This window comes from Tenrec ecaudatus, chromosome 2 (assembly GCF_050624435.1).
Source record: "Tenrec ecaudatus isolate mTenEca1 chromosome 2, mTenEca1.hap1, whole genome shotgun sequence".
Taxonomy (NCBI): domain Eukaryota; kingdom Metazoa; phylum Chordata; class Mammalia; order Afrosoricida; family Tenrecidae; genus Tenrec; species Tenrec ecaudatus.
This window is the reverse complement of record NC_134531.1, coordinates 181,713,211-181,735,692: the sequence shown is the minus strand read 5'-3', so window position 1 is coordinate 181,735,692 and position 22,482 is coordinate 181,713,211. Positions and strand designations below refer to the sequence as shown.

The 22,482-nt window shown below is 45.7% G+C and overlaps 1 protein-coding gene across 2 annotated transcripts; it reads right to left on the bottom strand.

Moving 5' to 3' along the window:
* Positions 1 to 1,062: 1,062 nt before the first annotated feature.
* Positions 1,063 to 22,413, bottom strand: RARS1 (arginyl-tRNA synthetase 1). 2 transcript variants are annotated; one of them, XM_075541931.1, is made up of 15 exons: positions 22,325 to 22,413; positions 20,009 to 20,143; positions 17,967 to 18,155; positions 16,424 to 16,532; positions 15,141 to 15,241; positions 14,644 to 14,765; positions 13,501 to 13,621; positions 11,168 to 11,297; positions 10,242 to 10,346; positions 6,352 to 6,530; positions 5,696 to 5,805; positions 4,293 to 4,398; positions 2,494 to 2,666; positions 1,859 to 2,106; positions 1,063 to 1,248 (listed from the first exon to the last, which is right to left on the bottom strand). In XM_075541931.1, exons 1-15 carry the CDS (start codon positions 22,367 to 22,369, stop codon positions 1,139 to 1,141), a joined length of 1,983 nt encoding a protein of 660 aa, XP_075398046.1. In that variant the 5' UTR covers positions 22,370 to 22,413; the 3' UTR covers positions 1,063 to 1,138. The 2 variants fall into 2 exon arrangements, with proteins under 2 accessions (XP_075398046.1, XP_075398047.1); XM_075541932.1 differs by lacking the exon at positions 22,325 to 22,413 and adding an exon at positions 21,590 to 22,274.
* Between the last annotated feature and the right edge of the window lie 69 nt (positions 22,414 to 22,482).

Genomic DNA, 22,482 nt, shown 5'->3' with positions numbered 1-22,482 from the left:
ATCGCAGCTGTAAGTAACACTCAGGAAAGCCATCTCTACGGTTCCTTTAGCTTAAGAATCTCTGGAAACGGCTCTAGACAAAATAGGTCATGTTTATTAGGCACTTGTTTTTCCAGGTATTGCAATTGCTTTTTTACATGAATCTCGTATCTTTGCAAAATTCTGTGGCAGTGTTGGCAGACTGCACTAACTACTGACCCAGGAAGCCTGTTATTAGTACTCACCACCCCACCAGCAGCCCCCAGCTTGTTTTGCCTAAAGTGCCCACACTTCACCGAGTGAGACAACATGCCACGCCCAAGAGATGCTTCAGAGCTAAGCCAATGATGGCAATCCTGTTCTTTGCTATGGACACTTCCCAGTTTCCTCTGCCTCTAGGATGGGCCACGTGACCAACTCCTAGCACTGAGATGTGAAGAGTGATTTGGAGGCTTCAGGAAAATGCTCAGCCTGATCTGCTCCCCGCCACCCCTCCCTCGTACATACACAGCCCCGGTCTGTTATTTTGACAATTCGATCTTTTGCTAAAATGGAAAAAATCTTTCATTTGGGAATCAGGGATCACAAGACACACATCATGTTTTTGTGATTTTGTTCCGAGGAATGCGAGTCGTGTCCTGCAGCTGCGCAGAGCCTCCGTTTAGTTCTGTGTAGGGCAGAGAAATGGGGTGAGGGATACACGGAACGGTGGTGGCGGTGGGTGCCACTGAGCTGATTTAACTCGGCTAGGCTCCGCAGAACAGAAGTGTTGCACTGCGCTTCTGGGCTGTATCCACGAGCCACCGGTGGGGTCACACAGCCGATCTTTCTTTCCACAGATCAGTGCTGAACCTCCGAGTCACTGGGGTCCTTAATGGAGCCACAGAGCTGTACAGCATTGCTGGGCTCTGAAGCGGGTCTCCATAAATGAGGCTTTTATTCTAATTAAATGATGAAAATCTATCCTCGCCAGATGTGGTTGGTTGAATACTCAGCAGAAACAAGGATAGTTGTGAAAAGTGATCTCCCCCGCCCCCGCCCTTCAAAACACTAGCTGTTACAAAGAACCACATCATACGGGAGTAGGTGACAAATGCTGTTTGCTTGCTTTATGTCCACGATGTAAAAATGCAAACACAGTGCTGGAGCCCGAGGAGGGCTACATCCTCTGCACAGGCTTTATCCCCAGGATGCTGAAGCCCTTGGCCATGACAGCAGCGGCAGCTTCACACAGCAGCAGCCGCTGCATGTTCACCTTCTGCACTTTCCCTGAGAAGAGAGAAAACAGAAGGGGCTAGTTATTCTGTTCGACAATCATCAACATAACCTGCTACTCCAGGATCTTACTGTACAACAGCATGGCTCACATGGGTTTTTGGGCTTGAGCTAGGAATACCTTTACCTTCAACTAAAAAAGCAAGGTGAAGAAATAAAGGCGCCTCTGTTTAAGCATTTGGTTTTTAAAAGATATTTAACACAAAGAGCCTGAGTCTGTAGTATTAAAACGATACGTTTCTTCAAAAAGCCTAAAAATGTCCCCACTTGGGTGCATTCTAAAGAACCCCCAAGAGCCATTTTGAGTTCTCTGGGACCCTTTAGCGGGCTGTGCCCCTCTGTCCCAGTGGTCTTCCAGAGGTTGCCCCAGAGCGGAGAGTGAGGAGAGCCGACAGGTGCAGGACTTCATTTCTGCTTGTATTGCAACGCGATCAAATTTTGTCATGTATGATGTGGTCTGTGATGCCAGGGCTGGCTCTGCTCTCCACTGATAAAATGAATTTGAAAACAAGGGCTTGGGGGAAAGAGCCTCTGCTCTCCACTGATAAAATGAATTTGAAAACAGCTGCCATGCATTCAGTGCCTGGACTGTGGAGACACTCACCAGTCTGGCGATCTTTCTCCACACAGTAGCAGCTGTCGTAGAACTCCGTGAAGGTCGTGGCCAGCTCGTAGATATAGTCACAGAGGGTATGCAGAAACAAGTCATCTAAGATCTTCTGCAGAATCTCAGGGAAGCGTAGGATGCAGCGGCCAAGCTTCCACTCCTTCTCGTGGTCCAGGATGAGCTTGGTCTCCCGCGCAGCTTTCTGGAGCATCTCTTCATCGACATTGGCCAGGCGAGAGATGGACCTGCAACACCAGGCAACACCCAGTTTCCCTTTGGCGCTGACGGCGCTTTCCTCCGCTCAAAAGCACGTACGCCAGCTACTGCCACCAGTTCAGAAGATGTCCTTAGACAACGGCTGGAGCGTTTCAGGCAGGGCCCCCTATTCGAACCGATACCATGGCCTACAGAATGTCACCTTCAGAACAGGTACATCGTTCTTTCAGGGAGGGGATCACTTCCCAGAATTTAAGTAAGAATGTCTGGGAGAGTATCTGCCAGAGAGAGAGGGGGAGCTTAGAGATTCTTTTAGAAAAGAGGGAACTTGTCATTTTACAAGAGAACCTAACACGACGGATCTCATCCACAGCATAACACGCCGGACCCCACCCTCCACCGAGGGCCCACATCACCTGATCCGAGTGAAGGCGTACAGCAAGTAGGCAGCCGTGTTCCCTCGGTCATCCAGCATCTTGTCGAAGGAGAAGATGTAGTCATTCAGCCGGTTATGGGAAAGATCAGCGTATTTGATGCACCCATAGGCCACAGACGTCTGAGCAGCCCGCAGTTCTTCGGGGGTTAAGACCTGTGGGAGAACCATAAGGAGACTTCATTCAGAGCCGACAGCTCCTGCCTTTGGGTCACGAGCATCGCATGAAGCACTTTATCCATACACTGATACTGAGGTAGTACAATGCGGGCCAACGCACAAAGACAGAACAATAAAAATCAGCACCACACAGTGAAGAATATTTTAGAATCCTGATTTGGAAAATGCCTAGTATCAGTTTAGATACCATTGACCAATATACTCTACATACGAGATGCACGACTGCCCCCCCAAACCCACCTCCCATTCTGACTCGCAGTGACCATGCGTTTCTGACACTAAAGTTGTATGGGCACAGTCTGTGAATGATCCACTTTGTGTTTAGCAGCTCGATGCTTAGTGCCATGAGCTCCTAAGGAGACGATTATGAACCAATTAAGAGTTTATATTCATTTAATCCTGGGATTCTGAGGTAGATTATTGGGAATATAATTATATAGCATAGTACAAACAAATGAGAGCCAAATAGTAATTGAAGAGTCCCTAGGTGGTACAAACTGCTAGCAGTCTTGGCTGCTAACGAAAGGGTGAGACACTTGATGTTACACAGAAGTGCCTTGGAAGAGAGACCATCGATCTGCTTTTGAAGATCCTGTCCTTGGGAACCCCATGGACACACTCACACTAGCATTGCCATGTGCCCGGCTGACTCGATAGCAGCGGTTTGGGACTTTTTAAATGAAGGGATCAGCTGTGAAGAGCCTGAGTCGGGAGCACGGCTTCATTCACTTGGTCGTGGACCCGGCGTACGGTCAGGCACACGGGAAGGTGTATGGGCTCTCTCCTGGATCGGGTCAGGCAGGCCCTCGGAGACAGTGCGGCTAGTTATGAAAAGCTGGGTAAAGTGTATTACAATGAAGACAACAGGACCAGGAAGGGAAACAAACCCGGAGAGAAGGCACGAAGGGGCCTTTTCCCAATCACTGTGTGGCTAGGCGAGAGGGGCGAGCAGAAGAGCGCAGAGAAAGAAGTGGTTTTCCTAAACAGACAGAGGCCAGACTCTGAGGCTGCCAAAGAAGTTAGGGCATTTTCAAGAGAAGGGAATCACCCCCCTCACCCCCCGCTACAAAAACCCAGCAACAACCTGAGAAAACAATTTTCACAAGGTCAACATGCACGAGACTTGGGGGGAAAGAAAAACAAACAGAATCTCGGTCGAAAAGCACAGAGCTCCCAGTGCCACCGGCGGAAGCCCTGCTTCAGGAAAGGTAGAACTGAACAACTCCCGTCCTAACGAAGTCCGAGACCAGCCTCTCCAGGACCAAGACGCTTAGCTGGGACTTGATTGGGTAGCCAGGAGGAAACACCACTTCTGGAAGATGGTAACCACCTTCAGAACTTGTACAATGTTTGTAACCTCATAATGTCCTGCCATCCACTAGCAACAAAGATGCTTGCTAAAAAGCAAGACTGACTGAAAGGGGTGGGAGAAGAACAAGACAACAGGGCCTCAAGGGGAAGATCACAGTGGTTTTAAAAAGTGAAAGCAAAGCGGCCCTGGAAGACTCGGGATTGGCCGTGGGTTCTGCGGCCATGCAGACGGCTCCCCGTGCCCCCCAGGAGGCGCAGTGCAGGGCACGTGCGAGTAGGGCCTCTGCGTACCTTGTCCCTTTCTTTCTCCTTCAACTTGTCCATGGAGCGTCTGAGACCTTCTTCCAAAAGGTCTCGCAGTCGTACTGTTTCACCCGAACGCGTTTTAAACTTCTTCCTAACAACATTCAAAAGTCTCGATTAGATTTTGAAGTAGACCTTCCAACTCAGAAATCTTCAAAAACCAACCACGGACTGCACCCCCTGCCTGCTGCGTGCCCCTCAGTGGTTTCCCTGGGACCCCTGATCTCGAGGTCCTCCAGGCCTCCAACTGGCAGCAGGGAAGGTGCCAAGAGAAGCGCATGAGGGTTTTCTCAAGGGCCTCTTATCCCCCGAGGGCAGCAAGGACATGAAGGAAGCACCTGCTTTTTTACTTAGAACCCACACCCACACCCACTCCCCTGGACAGTCGGACTGCCCCCCAGCTTCCTCTGGCAGCAGGTGGTGTGCGGAACCCACTGTGCAACTACCTGAGCCCCTCCTATCTGGCACAGGCCTACCCAGGTAACACTTTGGATCACCGCTGTGTGCTCAGGCCTTGCGTTAGATTAAAGTGTCAGAGGGCCTTTCCTGTTCCCCACGTGCGCCAGCTACCCCTAGGGGCTCCTTGTGCTGCTCCCCGAGCGTCTCCCAGCTGCCGCGTGCCCTGGGTGAAGCCACATTCCCCAGAAGCCCAGTCCAAATGTGCCAGAGGCCGCCCGTCTACACACGTGTAGCACGTGCCCTGCCTTCTGCAATGAGGGTGTGTGCACTGGCTAACAGCTGCCTGGGCTACGCCAGGTGGTTTTACAGAAGCATCACAACACAAACTGGTCACCAATCTAAGATGCCACAGAGTTTAAGGGGCATGCTGCTTACATGGCAGAGTAACTCTCAAAAACCACTTGGGAATGTAGAATTGTGGGAAGAAGGCATGCCTCTGAAATGAAGGCTACACTATATAAGTATTTGCTATGTCTACCTCTTTGTTTGATAAGGGTTGAGTAGGAGGTCAGAAATGATTGAAATAAAACAAACCCCGAGAGGGTGACAGGTGTGCAGCTGTGGACGCACACTGTATGTGAGAGGGACTAGCATTGCCAGGCGTGTTGACAGCAGTCCACCCGAGGCATCATTTAGAAAAGACAATTTATACAATGCCCGAAGAAGAAGTGGTTGCACATTCTGTGTGCACTTTGAGGAGACTCTTACATTATCCACAATTTAGTTCTGTGGGACTGGAAGTCCACTTTACAACTGTGACGTTTATCGTCTGGCTTTCATTCCACTTCTGTACAAACTTCCACGACAGCATAGGTACGAGTGAGCACAGTGTGAACGTTCATAGACCTGACACTGCATCAAACGAGACTCAGCTGCTCGCAGAGAAAGCTGGCAGGAGGCTGGCGCGGTGGCACTGCCATGTTCAGACTTACTTGTCTTCCCCCAGCACCACACCAAAGCCAGCGTGGGACACGCGAGTGACTTTCGGGTCATACCACCCAATCAGCTGAGCCGCAGCAAATATGGTCTGGAAGTGCATGGACTACAAAGGAAAAGAAGTCCAACATTACTTGCGGGATTTCCAATAATAAGAAGTGATCACTCTCAGGCTCTGCTTGGGCTTAGGGATCAAGGTTTGCAAAATTCAAATCACTTACAAATCGCGTGAGGCAAGCATAATTATAAAAGCTCTTTCAGTCCTGGCATGTGGGAATGTGGCACATAAATTAGAAGATCACAAGTTCTATGTTCAGACTGTTTAAAAGGCACGCTGATTACACGGCTAGCAATGCCGAAACACTATAGAAGGAGGTGCGTGTAAGTGTGAGCACAAGTGAAACCGCATGCAGGGTTCTGAAGGACATTCTAGGTCTGACAATGCCATCATTCGCAGAAGAAAAGGGCACAGAAATAACTCTTTCCAGCTTCGGGAGCCAAACAAGGAAGTGTTCAGGTTTGCTTGGTCCAAAACTGATCTCCTCAATCTTAGGCTTTGGGAAAACAGCTGTTCAGTGCCAACTGACAAAAGCCCCACTGTGCTCGCTCCCCTCCACTCAGAGTAAGAACATACGCCAGTCTGCAAACTTACTTGTCCACTGTCCACAACATATATAATCATGTCTGCCTTTTCCTCAAACAGCCTCTGTTTAATAGCAGCTAGGTCGGACGTGTCATAGGTATAGCCGCCATCGGACTTGACAACGGTCAACGGTACGGAACACCCTGGGACAAACACAATCTTTCTGCCTTCATCCACTTGCACAAGTCCTAGGGGGAGCAAAACACCGCATTAGAGCAGCTCAAAGGTCACGCTGAGAATCAGGTGCTTTATAGAAAGAAGGCAACGATCAACTTCCCTCCTCAGAGAACACTGAAGGAAAACAGTTCAAATGCTTAGCCACTCAGGATATGCACTAGAGCGACTAAAGGACATAGGACTTTTTCTCAGCCCGTACTACGAGGAACCTGGGGAAATGGCTCTTGCCGAGGCTGTTGGAGTGCCCAGGTGTTTTCTGGGCTCTGGCCAGCGATTCTGGTCGCTCTTTGGACTAATACTACACCTTTGTTTCCAAACTCCTTCCAGAGTACCTCGCTGAAGCCTATGTGCTCAGCAGACCCAGAAAAAAGAGAGATGAACCGTTTGTCGTGGCCTCTTCTATTCATTCCAACACTTAACAACCCCTTTGGGTTTTCAAGACTTTAAATCTTGTTTTTTAATCGTTTTATTAGGGGCTCATACAACTCTTGTCACAATCCATACATACATCAATTGTGTAAAGCACACTTAATACAGTCATTGCCCTCATCATTCTCAAAATTTGCTTTCCGCTTGGGTTCCTGGAATCAGCTCATTTTCCTTTTCCCCTCCCCCCTCTCCGCCACTCCCTCCTTCATGAACCCCTAATAAATTATTATTTTGTTATCTTACACTGCCTAGTGTCTCTCTTCACTCACTTTTCTGTTGCCCATCCCCCAGAGAGGAGGTTATATGTAGATCCTTGTGATCTGTTCCCCCTTTCTACCTGCCCTTTCCTCCTGATAGTGGGGAGATGAGTCACTCAAGGTTCAGTGAAGCAATAATGAAACTCACAACCTTCCTCTAGTTCTTCAATGCTTCCTCCCCTCAACTATCATGATCCCAATTCGACCTTGCAAACCTGGTTAGGACCCTTAATAATTTATAAATTATTAGTTTGTCATATCTTGCCCTGTCTGACGTCTCCCTTCACCCACTTTTCTGTTGTCTGTCCCCCAGGGAAGAGGTCACATGTAGGTCCTTGCAATCACACCACTGGTCCTGATGGGATCATCTGCCCTGGATTCCCTGTGTATCTAGCTCCCATCTATACCAGTGTGCATCCTCTGGTCTAGCCAGATTTGTAAGGTAGAATTGGGATCATGATAGTGGGGGAGGAGGAAGTATTTAGGAACTAGAGGAAAGTTGTATGTTTCATTGTTACTACATCGCACCCTGACTGGCTCGTCTCCTCCCCGAGACCCTTCTGTAAGGGGATGTCCAGTGGCCGACAAATGGGCTTTGGGTCTCCACTCCGCACTCCCCACATCATTCACTCTAAGATTTTTTTGTTCTGATGATGCCTGATACCTCATCTCTTTGGCACTGATTTGGATCACTTGTTCTCTTGTCCCTGGGTTTGTTAACACCACTTCCTCCTCCCCCCACCTCCCCCTCTCCCATGTACCCCCAAACTGTCAGTCCCGTTGTTTTCTCCTCCAGATTGTTCATCCAGCCTATCTTATTTAGACAGACCTGCACAGATAATAAGCACAAAAACAAGACAGAGCAAAACCAAGCAACAATATTCAACAAAACAACAAACCAGTGACAAAAACCAAAACAGAACACAACAAGAAAGAAAAGCTTGTAGCTAGTTTAAGGACTGTTCCTTGTCCTTTAGGAGTGTTTTCCAGTGCAGTCTGTTGGGGCACCACATCCTGGCCCCAAAGTCCACCTGCAGCATTCACTGAGGACTTCACCGCTCATCTTTCTCCTGTGGAGCAAACTCACTCATTCACTGCCACTGAGTCGATGCCAACTCATAGCAACTTTGTAAGATGAGGCAGAGCTGTCCCGGTGAGTTTCCAAGACCCTAACTATTCATAGGGGTAGAAGCTCCGTCTCTCTCCCAAGTAGTGGCTGGTGGTTTCAAACTGAGGACTTGTAGTTAGTAGCCCAATTTGCAACCACTACGCCATGAAGGGTCCCGTGGAGCCAACTAAGGGGTTCAAAGTGGCGACCTTGGGTTGACAGCTCCGCGCAGAGCCCATTACACCTTGCTTTCTCCAACAGAAGCCTGCTGATGTACTGGCTACTAGTGACTACGAGCTGGCCTGGACCCACATGGCTGGCAGTTCGAGACCACCAGCAGTTCCAAGGGACAAAGACCAGGCTTTCTACTCCCGTAGACAGTCAAAATCTCAGAGCCCCACACGGGTTGCTCTGAGTCACTCAACAGTGGCACTGAGCGTGGTTTTGGTTCGGGTCTCTAATAGTGTGCCGAAGAAAAAAGAGCCCAGGGAAAAGCAGGGTAGGAGCCATCAACCGTCATGAGAAGTGCTCCAAAGGCTAGTGCCCTACCTCACACAGGAACCGAGTAAAGCCAGCCCAGGCTAGGGTATACCAGGATGCAAAGAACGGTGAAAGGCCGCAGGGCTCAAGGGACAAAGAACGCAGCTGGAGGGGCTGCATGAAATCACACCAGCAATGTGCATTTGAGGGGTTGCTTCCACCCGTGAAAAAGCCCAAGTGAACATCATATACAACAAAGGCAACTGGCTGAACCTGTGTGACAACCCTTGAGGTAGTCACACATAGTAACACCAAGCCCAAACCAACCCTTTGGCAGGTACTCTGACACCCACTCATCACCCCGAAAGCCGGCTAACCTAAGAAAGAAACCACGCGTGCACATGCACTACAACCATGAAAAGCAGTCCAGATGGCAGAGTGGCGGTTGGTACGTATCTCATTAACTGTACCTCGGTGTGGCCCATGTAACTACGCGAGGGAGCTCTGCACTGGTAAAGTCCAGGGAGAAAGGGAGAAAGGACTGACAGACTGCTCCTGTTTTCTATCCTCTGCTGCAGGGTAGTCTAAGGCCCTCCAAATCACCAATCTTAGCTAACAAGAGATGCCCCCCAACGAGAGTTCATGCGGCGTTTGACCATGTGGCCCAGGAAGGGTGTTGTAACCATCCCAATGGCTCTGGGCAGGAAAGAGGCTCCCAGCCCCGCTCCACTGAAACAGTGACCATCCCTGGCTGCTAAAACCAGGACAGTCTGACTGGGGAAGTTAACGGACAGACCAGACTGACTGTGAGCTAAAGACCCTAGCCAGCCACTACATATTGTGTGCCTCCACACAGACACAATACAACCCTGCGAAACACGAACCCGACTCTGACACCAGCGTCTCAGAAACAGTCAGAGGGACTGCATTACAAACATGCAATTCAAATGCTACAGAACACAAGCCCCGGTTTCTTCAAAGGGAAAAGAGGGAGGGAAGGAGACCTAAGGATCCATGGAAACTTGAAAGCGGGCAAACAAATGTAACATTCAGACTTTGACAAACTTAAAAAATAAATCAAAAAAAGAATCAACATAGGAAATTTGGACCCTGTGTGATTCTGAGTAATCATTGTGTGTAACAATGGTCTTATGTTTGGAGGAAGTTTGCTGGTATTCGAGAGACATGTGGGAAGCTGGAGATGGAATTATAGGACCTAGCAGGCACTGAGTATGGGAAAGAATGCGCGCAACACGGCAGGCTAGCATTCCTAACTGTTGACGCTGGATGGGGGGGTCATGGATTTCGGGGGAGGTGACAATATACTGCTCTGTCCACTTCTACTTAAAAATTTCCAAAGAAACAAGTTCAAAACCCCAGTAAAATGATTAAATTAAAAAGAATAGACTTGAACAAAATGTTAAAAAAGTAAACGGATCAATACCTACCTCTATCTTCAAATTCCTTTACAACATCATTCATCCTGTCCTGATAGAAGGACTCCCCCCGCTCTATTAAAGAGATGTCCAATGCATCGTAGATTTTATTAAACTCTAAGGGGGAAAATGTGAGCACATTAGGAAGTGCATTAGAACTTGAAATTAAATGCATAAAAATGAATGCAATAGCTTAATATACAGTGATGTTTTGAAAACATGAAAGATGTACTAACAAAATATGTGAGTGGGACTATAACTTTTATTTTTCCCCATTTACATTTTTTCTAAATGTACATGTATATGTACATCTTCTAATAACATGGGGAAAAACAGGAATTTCTACCTGAAGATAAAAACATTTTTTTGAAGGTCAAATCTTGACTGACTTTTCTAAGTGTTTGCTCCTCTGTGCATGTACTGTCTGTCTGTCTAGCCAAGTCCCGGTGCCACAGTGTTTTCTACAGCAGTATTACGGTACTCGTCACCACTGCGTACGCAAACTTGCCGTCAGCAGGCTCGCAGAGCCCTGTGCTCTGGAACGGTACTCTGTCAAGCCTCAAGTCCTGAAAGTCTACACTGTACATGCAGTTACACGAGGGAGCTTGGCACGACAGTCCATTCCCTCCTGTCGCACCAAATAGGCCATTGCTGGCTGTTTGTCTTATAGCTTTGACTGCTTCTACGAATAGGGTCTTTTCTATTCTATTGACAACTAATTTTTGTTCAATTATGAGAAAGTTAAATTTTGTGTCGCTGTTATGTTAAACTTTCTGATTAGTTGTTTCAGTTTTAGAATTCTAAAATTTTATTCTAAAGGAAAATAATCTGCTCCCTTGTACTAAAAACAAACTGTCATTCCAGGTCAAGAGTAGTAAAGACTATAAATTTATATGCCGTATTTCCTACTGTTATATAAACAAAGCCCAGAAACGTACCTTGGCGGGAAACATCACAGATAAGGTTCCAAGCTTTTAAGATATCTGGACTTTTACTCTGAAGCAGAACTACACACTGATATGCTCGCTTCTTAAATTCTTCCTCTGTATCAAACCGCTTTTTGGATTCCTGTGTTTTAAAAAAGCATGACTTAAGAAAATCCAACTCTATTTCTAGTACAGTAAGAACAAAACATTTGTTATTTATAAAAAATATACAAATGAAATAAACAGAACCCAATCCAGAGGGAACAGTATCTGAGCTTAAGTTGTGAACATGAGTTTGCAGAAAGCTATGGATGACAGTGAAAGCCCCAAATCCATTTCCCTCGTGGTCCCACACGGACGAAATCCCTGGCAAACCCCTCTGAGCACAGCTGAGGGATGCGAATTGCTTTGCCCTCACACCGAGGACACTGTGGAGTTCATGATGACAGAGGCTGACCCTCTCGTTTGATGTCCCTTCAGACCCTTTTACTTGTTTCAGTCCTGTGCTTCTCTTTGAGGCTTTTCTATGTTTTGTCTAGTCAGGGTTGATTTTTTGGCTTGTTTGCTTTGTGTGCTGTATGATTGTGTTTTGTATATGAAAGACAGGCTAGGTAGCTCTATGGCGTGAGTTGCTGGACAGGGGCATCGAAGGGAGGATGGGGGAATGGAGAGCTCATAATGAAATATTCTGCAATGGATTGTAGTGATGATTGCACGCATCTTATTATGAATGATTAAGCTGCCTGATATGTGATCCACACGTCAATAAAGCTGTTGAAAGAAAGTTAAGAACACTGCTGCCCTATGCGACACCAACACATTCTGTGAACCGCTTTCCTTGCACACACACTCCACCATGCTTCTCCCCCACAAGCACTCCGGTGCTCAGAGACTATTGATGAAAGCCATTTCAGCTAGAGTCAGACTTTTCAGGGACCTGTTTTCTATTTTGGATATGGTCCTGGAGGAATAATTCAGTTAAAAGAAAATTGCTTTCATTATTTTTATTTCTAATTTGAAAGCAACAGCTATTTACGACATATTAAAAAAAATGTTAACCCCACTATCCCAAACAAACCAATGATACTACTTTGGTGCACAATTCCAAACATAGCTTTGCAAATACACAGAGGCGGGGCCTCCAAACTTGAACTGAAAGATGCACATTCTTTAGAGCACTAGAAACACACGTGACTTTTCTCCAGAGCCCCAGGGTTGCTGTGGATTGCAGGGCTGGGTGTTCAAGGCCGGAAACAGGGAGGCCACCTGGTGCTGCACAGATCGACCTCAGAAACCCATGATCAGCATCAGCAGGACTGCAACCAACTCCGCGAAAGCGGGTCACGCGGGTCTGTATTGTAGTTTGGAATTAAGTGGAGTTTTACAAACGTGTCTCTGCACTCATAGATGTGCCTCATCATACACAAGGAGCAGAATTCAAATGGATAATTTCAGTTTCTCTTTAGAAAGCGCAAGACAAAACCAAACTAAACCAGGAACATCTCTCACAAGTTTTTGACTCTTAGGAATCCTACTCCTGCAAAGTTGTCTACTTAAGAAATTAATTTTTAGAGGGAGAAAACCCTGTATGCTGAAAAGTTTTTACAAAATAGATAAAATCTGGGAAAAATTAAATAAACGAGTGGGGTACAACAATGCAAAGGTTGCTAAGTCACCCCACAGCAACATGAAAACACTGATAATAAAAGGCTAAGAAAGACCAACAAAAAGGGAAGAAACAAATCCCCTAACAATACACAAACAGTAATGCTGGCCCATAATTATGTCAAGGAGTCAGAGTGGAAAATTCTATATAAATTGTGGGTTGGGTCAATTGTTCTTTTAAAAAGAACTATTCTTACATAAAATTTTCAGAATACATAAAACAGGAAAAAAGCAGCATCAAAAAATTAAAATGTTAAGTGTTTAAAAAATAAAACAACAAAATTCTAACTTCACTTAACAATAGGGGATATGAAAAACAAAAAACCCCCAAAACAAAACAAAACCCAACAACAACAAAAAAACCAACAATAGGGGATATGGTGCAATTTTGAGCATACATAAATACACAAACCAAAAGACAGGTGTGTGTGTGTGTGTAATGGCTGCTCCCACATATAAAAAAATACAACATGTGCAGTAATAGGTGTAAATTCAGTTTAAACTCAAGAAAGTGTCATTCATGTTGAGAATAGGCTATGAGTGAACACCAGCCTTTGGCAGATGAACAACTTGTTTCAACTCCACAGTAGCTTTAAATATCATGATGAGCTCCTTAAGGGCCATACATAACGACAGCGAATGGTAAGCACAGCAGTGATATAACAAGCAGTTTATTATACCTTATAAAAGGCCTGGAGATCCCCAATAGGAGGTGAAACGGTTAGATAATCGGGAAATCTGTCTTGCAGGTGAGCGATGAGCATGCCAAACTGCGTCCCCCAATCTCCTATATGGTTTAGTCTAAAGAACATAAGAACATAGATCATTTAACAAGTGATCATCTGCTTAAGGGGCAGAGGCATGAACTGTGATTCACTTATCTGTGTGAGCTAATTGTCAGCTGAAGCCATGGTTGCCATCTCCAGTTTTATGGAAATTTAACTTTTAAACCAATCACCTTAGTGAAAAGATCCCATTATCTTTTCATTTCATTTTCCCAAGAACCTTTTGAAGTTCCCTCACATAAGTCAATCGGACCACTTCTCATCACTCTCTGATTTTATCCACTCCCACAACACCAAGCCACCTCTCAACGGAGTCGCTGCGATGCTGTGAAGTGCCAGTGAGTTGGTTCCCACCCACTGTGATCGTACACACAGCCAAACATCACATCGTTCCACTGTTGCAGCCATGTGTCGGTCCATCTCACTGAGGACTTTTCTCTTTGTTCCTGCCCCTCCACTTCCTTCCAAAGCATGTTCTTTCACAGGGGCCGCCCGATTCATTACAGCAGCAAAATGAGTTATGAAGTAACAATGAAATAATGTTATGGTTGGGGGTCACCACAACATGAGCAACTATATTAAGGGGTCATGGCATTAGGAAGGTCCAGAACCACTGCTCTACAGGGACTGGATAGCCTCAGGAAATTCTGAGAGACTCCTTTCTTTGGCATTAGACCACACTGTCCCACTAATTAAGGGTTTCTAAAGGTTTCCTCTTACAGTCCAAACAATATCTCAGTCTTCTATGGTGGCCTATAAAGCCCACTAGTCTTGTCTCCCTTCGCCTCCAACAGAAAAGACCAGACTATAAACCCTTGTTTTACCGGAGACATTCAGTGAACAGCTGTGAGATAAACAGGAAGCCGTTCCTTGGTACATCCTCACAGAATCTAAGAGGGGCCAGGATGGTATTCATTTAAAATGTTTTCTGGGTGATTATGAAGCAGAACCAAGCTTATGCACCACTCTAAGATGCCCGATGAAACGAGCTGCTTAATTCTCTACAGAAACGTCTAAACAAAAGCAGGACTTGGGTACCTTAGCACGTTGTATCCTGCAAACTCAAAGAGGCGGCACATGCTCTCTCCGATGATGGTTGACCTGAGATGGCCCACGTGCATCTCTTTAGCTATGTTGGGGGAGGAAAAGTCAATTATAACCTGGGGAAGACAGTAAAAGTGAGATTTTTAAAAAGAGGTTAGATTTTGTGCTACCATGTCCATTCTTCAATAACACATCGATTTCAGCCAAAAATTAGTGTGGGATGTAATTCAACTGTGGTAGATTTTCAGGTTCATCTTCCTGTGCATTAACTGAAAAAAATCACATTACCTTTTAATCCCACTTTTCACGAACTTTAAAAAACCCTCTCAAACAACAAGCAAGACCCAGGAGAAAGGTTACATTTCAGTTATGCTCATCAAATAGTAATAATTCATTTTCAATCTAAAAAAGTGAAAATTATTACCAGTTACAGGACTTTCCTGTATAACTTCTAAAGCACTACTATTTCAAATAGAAGGCTGCAAGTTTACCTTTTTATTCTCTCCAAGCGCAGGTAGTTGCACTCCATTCACCAGAAGATTGGTCAGCTGTTCTGACACAAAATCCTTCCGTAAGTGGACATTGATAAAGCCTGATGACAGCGGAAAAGAGAAGCTATCAGATAGCATTTCCGTTGGAATGGTTTTCCTCAGTTCCCTCTCGGGTCCACAGTGCTCGCCTGCCTCTGGAAAAACTACAGGACGGCAACAAGCGCACCCTCCAGCTCCGCACCACAACCCTGCTCCCCTTTCCTGAAAGCGAGGCCCTTTCACCTTCAGTGCTCTGCCTGTCTATTAACAGAAAACAGAAGCCCTTTGTCTCGGGTCATCTGCCAGTACCGCTCCTTTGTTTGCTGGGTGGAAAACTAAATCACCGGGAGGGAAAGCAATTAACCCATGGCCAGGGAGCTACGAGGTAGCTGAGAAACAGAAAGTTAGAAAACCTTCAACTCAGAATGCAAGATGCCGCCACCATCTTGCTCTACACTGGTTTTGACATAAGCTGAATCTCTCGAGTTGTCATGATTGCTGCCTTTTGTTATCAGAATCTTTCTAAATGCGCTCTTTATTAGCAGTGTTGGTGTTGTAACAATGAAGTAAAAGTTTTCATGGCCGTTGGGCGTGTGCTCAGAACAAGTGTCAAACACTGCTAGGGTTGAACCCTGCCCTCGCGCTTCTCTCCATGATGACTCCTGACCCGCCATACCCAACTAGATGGCAGTGTTTCCACCAGAGAATCCAACACCAAGCACCCGCTAGTGAACATTTGAAACCAATCACATCACCAAGTCACATGATACATTGTCTATAGTACACATTATTAACGATGAAATACACAAAATCAGAGGACCTGATGCAAATGGCTTAAGTGGAGAGCAAATGCTTTGAAAATGATTAGGGTAAAGAATGTACTGATGTAATTTATACAATCGATGTATGTATATGTATGGATTGTGTTAAGAGTTGTAAGAGCCCCTAATAAAATGTAAAAAAAAAAAAGAATTGGACAGGACCCCAATAAAATGATAAAAAAAAAATAAATGTACTTTTAAATGAAACAAACAACAAAAAAAGAAATACACAAAATCAGAACAAACACCCAGCTTGTTGATAAGTGCAATTTCCGTTAATTCATATGCATTCTAAGTTTACCTACATATAAGTGTTTATCCTATATCTACTTTAAAAAAAAAGTATTTAAATTTTAAAAAAATTAAAGTTTTTAAAAGTAACCAGCAAGACTACAACTATAGAAGGACAATATTGAATCATACCAGGACCAGCAATTTCAACTTTTTCTATATATCCATTACTTGGAAGGTGCTTGGTGATATTTTCAGCAATTTCTCTTGGATTAACTTTCTGCTCCTTGGCTTTGAGCATCTACAACACAATTTAAAACAATCCATCACATAACAAGTCTTAGCAAATTACTTGTCCAAATTTGAAAGCTGCAATATTCTAATCTGAGGGATAAAGACCAGCTGTCCCTGAGCCTATTCTGACCACAGCGACCCTACTGAACAAAGAAGTGTCTCACAGAGTATCCAAGACTGCAGATTTCACAGTAGCGGGGGCGTAGATGACACTTTTACAATACCTGCTGATGGATTATGGTGCCAGTGAAGAACACTAAATATCCCATGGCCAGAAGGATGACCGAAGCTGCATCAGAAGTATGGATAGAATGTTCCTTAGAAGCGGGGATCGGTGAGACCTCATCTTAAATACTTTGGAGCTATTATTAGGAGGGGCCATTTACTGGAGAAGGACATCATGCTTGGCAAGCAGAGCGAGTGAAGCAAACGGGAAGACCTCACTAAGAGGGATTAACAGGCGACTGCAACGACGGACAGGATCACGAGCTATTTCATCTGTCATACGCACACACATTCACAGCTACAAGTCGTAGCTGACTCCATGACCTCGGACACCACCATGGCCCAACCCAATGAAGACACCTAACCTCGGTCCAGGGAAAGCATCCTTTTCAGCAAAGGAAAGGAAATGCAAACATCCAACCCAGAGGCAATTAGCTAATGCTTAACTATAAAAGCGTTCTACGGGTAGCACTGCCTCTGCAGGTTTCCTAGAGTGTAACCCTTATTGGAGCACAGTCTCTCAGCTTTCTCCTCAAGAGCTGGTGGTGGTTTCACACTGCTGACTCTTCGTTCGCCACACGACGAGTACCTCCTATACCACCAGGGCCCCAGTAGACAATGTCATAATTAAAAATGGAGAAATCTTGTGATTGAAAATCAGAGCTGTATATCCAACCTCAACACCACCATAAATGCCATCAAATATTTGCCAGAGAAACAATCTGCAGGAAAGCCAATAATCTCTGATCTTCCAACACTCGCCAGTCAGACATAGTGATCCCGGATAAGACAGGAGGGAAGGTGCCTACCAAGCCCAATGCTTGCCCTCAACTGCTCAAAGTGCTCTGATTTTATTGTGAAACGGTGGCTCTATGTCAAAAATGTATAGTAGTAAAATGGGACCCGGCAATCTTTCTATTGGTACCTAGAAATTATGCTTAATTTAAAACAAAAATGGGAAGCATACATTTTTGGGTAACAGAACACCCAATAATATGTAATCACTCTATCTGATTCTAATGAGAATACATGAAAAATTTAATTGATAATTCGATATGTGCGTTTTTTTAAAAATCGCAGGCATAGACGTCCTTCCTGTTGAAAATGCCCTTTGCATTGGGGATTCCGTTTGGTGCTGTTTATGTACATGAGTGGCAACGACCATGCTACTACTCAGTGAGATGCACTCTAATAATAGCACAAAATAATACACCACCTGAGATATACCCATAGCGCTGTTACACTGATAATCGCCAAACTTGGGCTGCTGACTTGGGGTGACAATCAGAGGAGGGTTTTCCAAATCTGGATACGCAGCCTTAATGGCACAGCCAAACACCTCTTGTAGGCGGTTATTGATGTTAAGCATGCTTTTAGTCGGTCTATTCCTCTCTGCTTGAAGGCTCTATTGGAAAAAAAGAGGAATTATGTCAGTAAAGTATTACATCATCACATAAAACTTTCCCAAATACTCAGGATATTTTTCAAATGTCTCGAGAAGAGCCAAAATTTAATACCCACTCATGAGAGCGATGCTCTCTTATCTGGTGTAGTATAACACACTTCACAGTACGAGCCATTCTACATGAACTATAGTGCATGTGGAAAATGCCCTGCGTGTATTTAGTCAGACGAGAAAGGTGAAACAGGGAGTAAGCAGGGCTAACTGAATCTGAGCATAAATTCAGTCCTAAATACCGTCATTGCAAATGCTGGGAACTCAACGCACAACAACAATGCACTCTGTCAGCACACTGACCTTCTTCAAAGCATGAAACTAACAAGGCACAGTGGCACTAATATCAGTGTTTTAGAGATCAGAGAAAAGTTTTACATCACTGTTTAACATCTCATGTTAAGACTACTCCTGCCTTTCATTTCTCATTTTCTTTACAATGAAATACATTCCCTTATGATGGCTTATAACTGCCTTTATTATCGCACTTAGCACACAAATCATTGCCTCCTCTCTCTAGATGCACGGATCTTGTTCATGATTCTATCCCTGGCTGCCATATAAAAGCTTATCAAGAAATGGTAAGTGAACACTAACATGCTTTTAAGAGTGCAAATGAAAACACTGCCTACACCAATCAGTTTTGTGTTAATCACAAGGTCAACAATTTGCACTGTCTTACACTGCCAACACCCCATTTACCAACCCCATACAAAGGTCAATTCGCATTACGAAACGTGAAGCAGATAGAATACGTTGTACTTCCTTTTGCATTTTCCCTTCAGAGCTCTGAGGGAAACCAGCACCAGCTGTCACTGCACTGAGCACTGTGTATCTGAGAACATGCTAGAGCCAGTTCTCCGTGCTCTTTCAGAAGCTGCCCAGCTCTTCCAGCACAGCCGTTAGCAGCAAACATGCTAACCACTGGACCACCTGGGGACTTCTCAGCAAGCACTGGCACTGAGTACTTGTTCAACGGAAATAAATAGAACAGGGAATACGTATAAGCAAATGTAGAATGATAGGCAACCAGAAATGTGAGATTTTTTTTCAGTGAGGTTCCACAGACAGAAATGTTGTGATGTTAGAAGATTCAAAGACAAGGCCTTTAAGCACAACAGACAACCAAATTTCACGAGCCGAGGGAGGCAGTGAATGAGGACTGAATGAGGAGGGAGGCAGTCTAAGAGGGTGAATGAGGTCAGCTTTGGGATAAGGAAGTCATGCTAGGACAACTCCCTGCAAGTAGTACACTCACACCGAAGAACAATTACAGGCGCGAGGCAGGCACACTCTGGGCTGTGTCAACAGCAGACCTGAAAGACAGGCCAAATGACTAAAATGCCAACGGCAGCAAGCTCATTTAATTATTTTTTTGGCAAAACCGTGATATTACTTTAGATTAAGAGGTCATTAAAAATACAGCACAGGCTTTTGGGCAGTGGGGAGGTGGTGGGAGGGGGAGGTGAAGATGAAGATATTCTAAAAACATTAAGGGAAAATAAGTTAAATGTCTAACCTTATCTGAATCCTACTGTCAAAACTTTTCAATCCATTCATTAATTATACCATTTGATAAACCCCAAACTGTTAAGGTAGTTAGCATTTAGCATGAGGTAGGATTTCAAGGGCCTTATAAAACTAAAATGGGACACCAACTTCTCTGTTATTAGAACCCAAGTAACAACTCAGTCATAACTTGTCTAATGCCAAATTCCACTGGGGACACTTCCAGAATTTTCAATGGCAAAGATTTTAGGAGGCAAAGTAATTGAAGTTACAGAATAAGCGAGAGCACTCACCTTTTGAAGGATATTCAGTCGATATTTTAATTTTAAATTCTCTGCTTGCAACTGCTCCAAATTTGGAGAAGCTTCTAAATAGCCACAGTTTTTCAACCTGTCAATTTCAGCAGTCAGAAGTTTAATCTCTTTCTCCTGGGAAGGAAGAGGAGTTGTCGTTGGTGCGATATGACCTATGACTCTGACTACTTTAATTGGTACCATAAATTATCCTGCCACCAGGGGATGGCAGATATGCTAAAACTCATGGGCTTTTGCTTTCACAAACTGTGGTTCCGCCCCCTGCCATACACCGCCCCTCTGAGGATCTTACAGATATTAGAATACCACCCTTGATAAGAAAAGTCAAAGTACAGGCAGACCCTGTTTTTGAAAGTTCGCTTCTCACCACTTCACTTTGCCAAAAGACCTACATCCGTACCTGTTTTGATAAAAGACACCTGAAAGGGATTTTTGATTAAAAATAAGAAAAAAGGTGAGAAGCAAAACCACGCCACCTGTGGGGTAGTTCCTACCTTGCCCTAGGGGTCCCCATTTGTTCCACAGCAAAATGCCCTCCACACGGTGAGCGTGGTTGGCCAAGCTCCTTTTCTGGGAACCACACCCAGCAGCAAGTCGCCACATCTCTGGACTACATTTGCCAGAGCAATTGTAGGTTTCTGTGGCATCTGGCAGGTTAATTTGGGAGGTCTCAAGATGCTCAAAAAATTCCCCACATAAACTACAGTCATGCATCTTCCCTTTCTGCAATTTCCAATGATGCCCGGCTTCATAGGAATGCTGTCCTTACAAAGAGCAGGGGAAACCTGAATGTGGACTGGGGAGAGAAACAGAGGTGTGTTAAGCATGTTAACACATTAGTTTCCCATCCTGGGTTTCTTTCCTTGGTTCAATAAACCATCTTAATTTAGTCAGAGTGCTAGTTAAGTTTATGGGTGATAAACCTAGAGGTACAGTGGTTAAGCTACCATAGGATCTGCAGTGTGAACCCACCAAAGAAAGATGTGCTAATTTGTCAAGACTCAAAGCTATTGCTGTCGAGTCAATTCCGACTCAGTGGCACTACAGGATAGGGTAGAATTGCCTCTTGGGGTTCCCAAGGCCCCATTTTTCTCTCCTGGAGCAACTGGTGGGTTCGGTCTACAGACCTTTTGGGTAGCAGCCTAGCACTTCAACCATAGTGCAATTAGGGTTTCTTTCTGTAAAAGGCACAGCTGTGGAATCCCTGTGGGGTGGTTCCTACCCTGCCCTATGGGGTCACTATGAGTTGGAACCAACAGCATCAGGCAACTGCTTTGATTCCCAAACCCTATGACTGCAGGCTCATTAAAAAAGCAAACGTTTTCTGTCACATCCAAAATAGCTGTGGCCTAATGCAAGCCTTTGGGCTTTTCTGTAACTAAAGGATATCCCCCTCTGTTTGCATTCGAACACTCCAAACTACACACATCTTCATTCAGAAAGAAATGAAACTTCCAGCCCGATTGCCCACGCAAGAGGGAGGGTGGTCCCTAGTTTTAACAACAGCCACAACAGGGTGCCATGAAAGTACACACATTATCTTTCAGGCGCGGAGCTCACCATTCTTCACGCAGTTTCTATATAATTCTTATCCCGACCCAGTGAGATGGGTCTATTCCGCACTGACACGGATGGGCGGCTCATTTGGACTTTGTGAGCGCTGACGTTGCAATCACAAAGTGTAAACTAGCCCAGTGATTTGGCAAGTTCAAAGTCAGCAGTCACAATGCATTAATTAGCCACGTGACTCGAAAAGTTCTGTAACTGTTCGGAGTCGGTTCCCAGGTAGTGAGAACTGTGAAGTACTCTTCTGTCACCCCGCCAACGAAAGCATGGGCGACCGAGAGGCAACGAAGGCAAGATAACTCCGGTTCGTCTGCCTAGGGGCTGTTCCGCGCGCTTTTTAAAGAATCTCCTTGCTCTGGGTCAACAGAACGGTGGTGACGTAGCAAACCGGACACAGTCTCGGGCTGCGATGCCTCGTGTCACGCGTCCCCCTCACGCCCGAGCCTTAAGAATGCGTGCCTGCCCAGCGTGCAGAGTGGAGCCGTGGGGGACAGCTGCACGCCAGAGACGGTGGTTTGGGGGGTGGGCGAGACCTTCTACTTCACAGCAAATGACAGCCACCGGGGGTCCGGATGACCGGCTTATCTTTTCTCACGCCTGTCCTTTCATGCCCGAGTCTCCGGGCCTCGCTACCCGCGTCTGAGCGGGGCCAGGGTGGCCCCGCTTGGGGCCGGAGCCGGGGCTACCTCGTTTCCCTCCCGGCCTTCCCGAGACCCCACGTGGCCCGACCTGCTGCAGCAGCCGCGCTGAGCACCGAGCCACCAGCCCGTCCATCCTCCCGACAGCGCTTCACAGACCAACTGGCCGGAAGCGGAAACAGCCCGTCCTGCCCGGAAGCGGAAACCCTGTTTCGGGTCGGACCGGTGGCTCTGCTGCCCCCTGGCGGG